Raw genomic sequence first — 9,697 nt, 5'->3', positions numbered from 1 at the left:
CCCGTCAATATCACACACACAGGTATCCACTTCGCTGCCCCACTGGACGTGTCCATATCATATACGGTAAGTGTCTATTTACGAAACACGTTTTCCAGATTATTTGTATAATATTGATGTTTAAAATTATCTTAACATGTTTAATAATCCATGCACTTGCAATAGACATTTTGCATTTAATCCTAATTAAATGAAACGTGAAAATTAGAAATATTTGTGTTTACTATGTTCTTTATCCAGCCGCATCAATTTACATGCATTTCTCAAAATCAAATACATTGATATGTAATTTGTATATACAGAAATATATATTTGTAAATGTCTAGTATGTCTATCAAACAGATTTGCGATACTTTTATCAAGTAATGGTTTAAACAATATCAGAACAATGTGTTCATATTCTGTTTTCATTAAGTATTAACCACAATTATTACTTGTCTCATAAATGTTTCAACATACAAATGTTTTTTTAAAAGAACACATTTATGGAATGACACTGGAAAAAGAATTTGGTAATAGGCTGTCTAACTTCGAAGCGAAAAAATAAATAAGGAAGTCGTTATTGATTTTGGCATAGCCAATTGGTGTATTAGTAATTCAATTTTCTGACATAAGTGTGGTATGTTGATAACGTTAACTTGGTAATTAAATGTTAATTATCATCTGTTCGAATCCGTGTTTGGTTGATCTTAAAACCAGGCACACTCAGAGAAATTACTTTTCCAAATACTAGCTATGATTCTTCATTGTCTGGTGGAAATCTGATGAGGCAGTATCCAGATACAGTATAGTCTCCATCGATTAGCACCTGCAATACAAAGAGCTGATTTTTTTGTTTTACATATTTGCATTGTTTGTCATTTTCATTGTTTGTTACTATTCTTAATTAGGGGAAACTAAATTCGTTTAAAATCGACAAGAAAAGCATCGAACCGGATGTTGATGTGTCCTTAATATCGCTGCTAAAATTTAATGAATATATAAAGCGGAAACGTGGTTACCGTCTGTCAGGTCGTATTTTAAACAATTAATGACGGACAGTATACGATATCTCAAACGGTAAAAATGACCTAAAATGGAGGGAATCGATTTCTCGATACTGAATGCAACCATGATAGTTATTATAAAATATTAAGAATATGTAAAGCGATATCAATACAGTTATACTTAATGTTTCAGAATGCATGTACAAAATCTCAGCTTATTCATTCGTATTTGTTCTTTTCAGAAACCGACGCCTAAAGTTTGATTACGGCGGGGATCGCATAAATATGAGATTCCGACTTAGTCGATATTTCAAAAGGCACACTTTGCTGCTGTTAAGTTGCGTAACCCTTATACTGTTTTTCCTGATTGAGTTTCCCCCGAGATTCCAAAATGAAAAAACGGATGATGTCATCGGAAGTATGGGGCTTTACTCGAGTACTATTGTAGAAGTCAAAGAAACAGAGATCAACATCTACGAAGATCCGAACTTTGTACCAGATTTTACCGAGAATTTAGATCTGGTAAAACTGTCCGCATGGGGTTATGAACCTAAAGAGACATGGCACCAACATTACCAGGACCTGTTTCGGAAGTATAACATGAACTGGACTAGTAAAAGTTACCCCGAGATGAAATGTGATGAACATTTTAAAGAATCTCTCGTCGAAAACATGGATGTGATTTCAAACTATCCACTGAACGTGCCTGAGAAATACCTTCAGGAATTATTTCTTGATGAAAGAGGTATTGCGGAATTATCCAAGCCTGTTCCCAACCCAATGAAATACCCTGTTTTTGTTACAGCTGCGTCATCAAATCATTACAGAGAATCTCAAGGGATGATCAAATCATATCACCAGCTCTTAGAAATTCATCCAGATCTGAAAATGATATACTTTGATATCGGGCTGACGGATACACAGCGAACAGAACTAAGCAAGTATTGCAAATGCGAGGTAAGGACATACGAAGTGGGGAAATATCCTCCTCATGCAGCGGATAAGCGCGGCTTTGCTTGGAAACCTGTTCTAATACAAACAGTTCTTAAAGAATATGATCTTGTTATGTGGATGGACGCTTCTGTGATTTACGAAGGCACCTCCCTTGATGAGGTGAGTCTCCGCACGAGACAAAGGGGGATTCAAGCAATGCATGGAGCTAGTGCAGTGTGTGAGAGAACGGCAAAGAACAGTTTTGATTTTCTCAAAGAAAAACCTTGCCTGTTTAATCTACCAGAAGTTGAGGCCACGTGGATTGTTATCAGTAGAAACAGATTCACACTCGAATACATTATGAAACCCTGGGTTTCTTGTGGCCTCTCATACAACTGCATGGCTTTTAAGGGCAGTGACTTCTATTTAGGATGCTTAGGGAGCAGAAAGTTTCACAGATGTCATCGATTTGATCAATCCATATTGGGAATCATAGTTAATAGACTATTTCAAGAAAAAAGGAGAGTTGTTGAATTTGATGTGGCACCGATACTTCATATCCAAAGAAATGCGCATACTAATTATTTTGAACAACTGAAAAAACACAGCTGAGATAATCGCAACCTGACCAGTACTTATGAACAAATGTGCTGGTAGGTGGGTAACCTATGGAGGTTTATGCACCTTGATGTAAGATTAAATTACATTACAGTGCACGTGTTTGCAAAACAATGAGCTAACTTAAGCATAAAACAGGATTGCCGAAATATTGATTATTGCGCATTAGCCCATTTTGACAATTATGATTATACTATAAATTGATATTTAAATTTCGCGTTTGTTCTTCACATTAGGGTTAAGTTTGTAATGCATGTAAAGGAACAGTCGACAGTCAATGTCGGCTAGCTATCTCCAGTGTGGTGATTACGATGTTGTAATGCATGTAAAGGAACTGTCGACAGTCAATGTCGGCTAGCTATCTCCAGTGTGGTGATTATGATGTGGTAATGACATCACGATCGTCAATCTTACGTATAGTCTTCTAACTCACAGTTTTAGGTTTGTATACTGAAGATGTAGAATTAATATTGTTATAACTTATTCAACGATTGTTATTAAATAATTGAAATATATATATTATTTGTGATTTTTGATACTCTTCTGCTTGATTAAATGTATGATACCTTTGTCGGTCGGATATGACATCCTTACGTATAAATAAGTTTGAAGTTTTGAGCTATACAATTTGTAACTGCTTTGAAGATATTTTCATATCCTAGACAATTGAATAAAATCAAAATAATGTACTTGGTTTACAAATTGTATATATCACATATGTTTTTAGATAAATTGAATACAAATCTTGCAGGCAGTGCTACAGATGTAGTAGTATCTAATGTTAGAATTATGACGTAATAAAAATAATATCAAAAAGAGCATCATGGCATTCATAGCGGATATGAATATCATATGAATTTGATATTGTTTTATATACACTCGTGGCAACGCTGTAGAGTAGGAAACTATATTGAATGTTGAATGACATATTTACAAAGTATATTTAAGTTATTCCATGCATACTTTATTTTTTTTTAAATATTTAAATATTGTTGTGGTATTTTTTGTTTAATAAAAAACATTAAATAAGATTGCAGAAGTTTTGTTGTTTAGTGCACTGATATGACATTCCACGGACCTCAACACTCGTTGTCATGATTATTTGATTTTATTCTGTATGTCTCTACACATGGCTCATGGAGTGCTTGTTTTAGTTATTCAGTAAGATTCAAGGTTGTATTTGTATATGTCTTATCATTTACAAATTCTAATCTCAAATGATCATTAGGAATCCCTTTCCATGAGATATTTCGAACAACATTTGTCATGATGTTAATCATACAATGAATTAAATTTGTAAAATATAATTTGTTATCTATACAATCAGAAATATAAATAATCATTATTAATTTTCCATTTATAGGAGATTTATGAAATTAATAAATTGTTATATTTAGGCGAGGTTTGGCAGAACTAATAATACGAAAACATCGGTCACTTCCGTAAATTTCATATGCACAGAACAAAAGATAATTTCATCACATAGCTGAAACCATATAAAATATTTCGAAAAAAACACATTGTACTAATAAGAAAGTGTCTTATGTTATTTCCGTGTAAATTTTTATCTATCAACAAAGAACAAAGAAAACTTTCATTTAATTGACTCACGTGTTAATGGGTTGTTAAAGTGAGTTAAAGTTAAAATAAGACAGATATAAGAATGAATTTGATTGAGTTGATTTCTAGACTTAAATGAACGAACCACTTGTACACCGTCAAAATACTATTCAGTATTAGTTCATTCATAAGTTGCTTAATGTATTTATTGAAATTTCATATTGGCATATATTTATTGAAATAAGTTAGAAAATGTAGTATAAAAAGACATCTTTTATCACAATTAGCCGGACCAATGATGATTCTGGATTATGGATTATTCTATGCATGTGTACTTCGTGGACGACTTTATATAAACCATTCAGTGTAAACACCACTCAGTCAGCAATATTATGCACTATGAAATAGGATATTTTATTTGCTTATTTGAATTTTAAATGTTGGATACTCCAGTATCCAGGCTTAGCTCGGACTTCAATACACAAATCGCAAGAGGAGAAAAGAGTTGTTGTGTAGTAAAATTGAAATAAATACACCACATCGTCAATACACAAGGTCAAAATCAAATCTAAAAGTCGATCACGACATGAACCAAAGAGCTGCCGACAGAAGAGCGATGGTAACATGAGCTCCCACAAAAAAACCGGATACACAAAAAAGCTGCTCAAGAACTGTAATCGTTTAAGGTACCGCATTGTATGCTTTCAGTCTAATCCCAGCAAGTATTTAAGTCGGATATGATTAAAGCACAGGTACTAGCCGTTGTGACAGACGAGGCTAGTACCTGTGATTAAAGAGACAGTGAACAAACTGCTTACCTATACTACAGGTCGATTGATTTACTAGTTCGATTGATTTACTAGTTTTATTGTCGAATTATGACATCAAAACTATGCTAAGAATATTAAGCTCTAGTTAAATTTCTGCCTGGACATTGCATATTGATATAATGTTTGACGACACTGTGTTATATCATTTACTAATACATCAGCACGCGGACGGATTTGGTACCCTACTTACCAAACCTTAACGTACAACAAATTCAAAGAGGAATAGGAACTAATTTATCAGAGCTGACAGAAGGGAAGTTATTCTCCGAGCTCACAGACATACAATACCGTTACTAGCTGCAGGCAAAATTACACTTAATGTTAATGACGTAAATCTAGGAGTATATTTATGCCTGCGGATATATAGTATGTCCAGGTGCCCACGATATTGTCTGAAACAATTTCTGTGGTTTATAGGTTGAGTAATTAATAAAAAAAATACATGAGTACAATTACAGTATGTCTCCAGTTTTTAAAAGTGGCCAGGTATTTTTTTGTTAGCATCGGTGTCTTGTGATAGTAAACATATAGAAAAGACAAATAAAGAAACTCTTAGCAGCTCCCTAGCTGTTTTACCTCTTCAGAGGTTCCTCGTGGGTTTTCATATCGTTGTAATTATTCCTTGCTGTAAACACGTGTTATTTAAAACGTCATGCATTACAGTTAATACGTCTAACGCAAAATTATATCTATATTGTATTTTTTCAACATTAACGAATTTGATATGTCGACTCAATCATCAAACGCTGAAATGACAATGGCATTTTTTTGCAGTAGATAGCAAGCTATAGTAGGTCGTCGTGAAAAATTTGTCTGCGAATAGTATACTGTAGAGACTAATATTTTTTTAAACACACAAGCAAAAGAATTTCGATAGAAAAGTACTAATTAGACTAAAACTCAAATAACATCCCACGAGATGTGACGAACATTGCATCAGTAACAGCGTACGGAATATTTAAGTCCATCACAACAACTGTCTACGTACATCATCCACATTATTATTATAGTTACTACGTCATAATTCATAACGGTATTATATGGAACTTATCCATCCAGCGATTTTATTTCATTTCTTTACAATTTTTTTTTTTACTTACATGGCTAGTTAAGTAATGTCCGACCTTGAGTTTTACTAAAAATAACAGATGTTTTTGTCTTGGACACAACCTACGGTTATAAAAATGAAATATTATATTACAATGTATGTATGTGTCCCGTATCTTACACTGCATTTCCCAAACTCCTTTTTACCTTCCCATGTAATTTATTCCTATTCACGTCACTATCCCTGAAGCTAAGTTTGATGATGCTGGTCATGATATCATGTAACCGATTTTCATAAGTGTATCAACACTTCTTTCTGTCTTCTGTACATATATGTTAGCATTATGTGTCAAACATGTTGTGTGCATACAACAAAGTTTAAAATTTCATAAAAAGTACGATTGTAAAAATAAATATTTACGAAAATGAAGTTATTCACAGCACACACAAAATGACATGATTTGAGAAGATTTGAAATTACACTGGACAAATTACCGTATAACGACTCTAGAGGTCAAAGCGACAAACGTTTCTGATATTATGAATTATGTGCAATCATACATCCTGGTAAGTCACAAATCTTACCCGGAAGATGTAAAGTATCACCTGTGCAGGTACCTATAAGTCGTATGTACGCACGGGTGATTGATGGGCGACCCGTGTCCCCGGCGGGCGAGCACCCGTGTAAGGTGGTAGATTGGTACACATAGCGCCATATCACGGGATCTAGAAACCACACGGGGAGTGTTCATTTGGGATTTTACAACAATCGTTACGGCCCAATCGGCCGAAACGGTGTCGACCACTTGGTTCCAATTGTTAAGAGCAAGGTATGTACTTTTTTATTATGTTTTAGACAGGCCTTTCACTCGTTTTGATGTCTTTTGATATTGCACTGCAGCAAGTTTTATCGTTTTTTTGTAATTTTTAAATCTATCACATGTTCGTTCCTTGTATGTTATACCTAAGGTTGATAGTATGGTATAGTTGGTTCGTCATTGTATTGATAACATAGTTTGTATATTTAGTTGGTCGGCGTCATTATGCCGTTTATATTTCTACATTTTCGACAGACTGATGTGTACGAGTTCATATCTATGAAATGCGAATTCTATGTATCTTTCTATGTCGCTGATATAGATAAATAATTGTGGTATTAGTTCGGCCATTATAAGAAAAAACACTGTTTTTTACATTATGAATGCCTTTGCTGGTTACTATCTGAGTACTTACTAATTGATGAATAACTTCGATACATTTCATTCAATATTTAAAGAAAAACTTATATTTTAAAAAAACCACGTTATTAATGCCTGGCTAATATAACATCAAAATATAAATATCTTAGATAATTAACTTAAACATATTATCGTTACGACTACGCTGCCATGGTTTCTAGATTCATAAACTCGCTCCCATACATTCTTCAATATTCTGACGTAAAACTAACATCCTTCAATAAGAAGTTCCCATCACTTTTTCTCAAAATCGATGATCTGTCCTGACTATTGTTAGGAGTTTTTACTACTAACCGACCCTCTACCAATCCTATAAGAATCCGTCATGATTGCCGGTTCAAAGACAGATAGTTCATGGTCTTTGCACATTAGTCATCATCACAGTATCGTATGCCAACAGGATTTTACTTGAAAACGTATTGACTAGGGGCGATTTGTATAGCAGCTGATCTCTGGTATATTATTACAGAGCAAGGGGGGATATCAAGACGTACAAACATAAGCTAGGGTGTCAGCTTCAAATGTTATACTTACAGAAAACTTGCCTGACCAAAGACAAAATATTTATAAACGAAAACCTCATTTTGGATATGCATGACAAATTCCATCAATATTGCCAATATTTATTATCCGAGAACTACTAGTATATCTGGACTATTGACGCCCTACTGTATTTTTTCGAGATAAATATATTAAAATGTCAATACGAAACAATGACAACAATTATAAAAAGCCAATTCAAGAAAAAGAAAAAATATCTAAAAACATTTGTTGGGCAGGATAACATAGTTTCTTCTAAGATTCTCAAAGCATAAAACTAGTCTATTTTTCTGTTGACAGGTGATGCTCCGCCACATACGGCACCCTTGAGGACAACTTGAGTGTGGGAAGGTAAGACATCCTACAACATGCTCTTTCTCATCCTGTTCGTATTTATTGGCATAAAGCTCGTGTCATGTTGCCGAAAATACAGCAAGGACCTGGAAGAAGAACACGAGGAGTTAACCTTTGCCAAGGTCACTTCGAAAAATTGGTTCAAGGTTCTGGTCTTCTTGCGCATGGTCCTGTTCGTCGTCTGCTGTGTCCTCGGGTATTACTTCAGCTACGGCTTTGGTGACGGGGACAAATGGGCAGACGAGGCAGTCGAGAGCTGGGACGAACATTTCGAAGGATTCCATCAACATGCAATCAACATCACACTTCCAATGGACTGTCAGGCCGAGTTTCAGGCAACAATCGCTGAAAATCTTGCATTCGTCGAAAATTACTCTTTAGGCATCAACGACGAATGTTTGGGAAATCTATCACTGGATGCAGACGGAATAGCAAGACTAACAAAGTCACCAGGTGGCTTCTCGATAAAATCAATCGGAAGGAAGATGGATAAACCTTTAAAATATCCAATTTTGGTGACTGCGGTAACGGAACTTTCCTTTCTCGAAATAATTGGTCTTATTGAAAACATTAAAACAGTTTTGCACAAAGCATTTCCCAAAATGGAGGCTGTAATATTTGATTTCGGATTATCAGTTGAACACCATGAACAAATTGTCAGCAATTGTAGTTTCTGTGATGTTCAGAGCTACCCAGCGGAACAACTTGACGCCTGCGAAGCAAATATAGAGAAACCTAATGCTACTTTTGCACAAGCACCTGGGAAGAGAAGATACGAAAGCATTTACAAACCAGCTCTTATTCAGGTTGTCCTCCAACATCACGACTTTGTCATGTGGATAAATGAAAGCATCCGCTTCGATACATCTTCTTCGTTCAAGAAAATAGTCAAGGGAATTAAAGGCAAGTCAATACAATTGCCGATGAGCGAGGAGACCATTGAAGAACGTGGCATCAATGAGGACATGTTTGCTGTATTAGATGAAGAACCCTGTTTGTACCAGCAGCAGAACGTCCTGGACACCAAACTGATGTTGATTAGACGGAATAACTTCACAGTGTATGCCGTTATGAGACCCTGGGTTGCATCAGCGTTCACATACATGTCTCTTCCACAGAGGCAAAAGAAGAACGGAACAACCAAAAACGACGATAAGGCAGATAGTTCCCTACTGAGCATAATTCTATCTCGGCTGTTCAGCATGAGGAAGCAGATCTTTCTTTTCGATTTCCCGGGTACATATGATGAAAGTCTACCAGACGACAGCAAAAAAGGCGGCGATATCATAGTTCCAAACAAAATGTTCGAAATACCGGTGGATGACATTAGAAACAGCGACTTGGAAATTGTCGCCATTGGAAACGACATTAATTCGAAGCATCCAAAAGCTCATGTTACGATAGAAGGTTTCCAAAATGAAAACCATAGTGGTACAATTCAATACAATTGAACCCATTGAAGTGAAAACTTGTAACCTCTTCTCCAATATTTTTGCCCAAGTGAATACACTGGATTCATTCATTTGTTAGATATATATGTTAAACAAAACTATTTATTGAAATTATTTATATTCAGGATCGACACATGTAT

The 9,697-nt window shown here is 35.1% G+C and overlaps 2 protein-coding genes across 2 annotated transcripts; both read left to right on the top strand.

Moving 5' to 3' along the window:
• Window positions 1-3,558, top strand: LOC110447687. Its single transcript, XM_021493532.1, has 2 exons — window positions 1-66; window positions 1,229-3,558. The coding sequence occupies exon 2, from the start codon at window positions 1,272-1,274 to the stop codon at window positions 2,529-2,531; it is 1,260 nt and encodes a 419-aa protein (XP_021349207.1). The 5' UTR covers window positions 1-66; window positions 1,229-1,271; the 3' UTR covers window positions 2,532-3,558.
• A 3,101-nt stretch (window positions 3,559-6,659) lies between these two features.
• LOC110447686 lies at window positions 6,660-9,686 on the top strand. The gene is made up of 2 exons (XM_021493531.1): window positions 6,660-6,804; window positions 8,053-9,686. The coding sequence occupies exon 2, from the start codon at window positions 8,121-8,123 to the stop codon at window positions 9,555-9,557; it is 1,437 nt and encodes a 478-aa protein (XP_021349206.1). The 5' UTR covers window positions 6,660-6,804; window positions 8,053-8,120; the 3' UTR covers window positions 9,558-9,686.
• The last annotated feature ends 11 nt before the right edge of the window (window positions 9,687-9,697 follow it).

Source organism: Mizuhopecten yessoensis, unplaced genomic scaffold (genome assembly GCF_002113885.1).
Source record: "Mizuhopecten yessoensis strain PY_sf001 unplaced genomic scaffold, ASM211388v2 scaffold3575, whole genome shotgun sequence".
NCBI lineage: Eukaryota > Metazoa > Mollusca > Bivalvia > Pectinida > Pectinidae > Mizuhopecten > Mizuhopecten yessoensis.
This window is presented reverse-complemented; position numbering and strand designations above follow the sequence as displayed.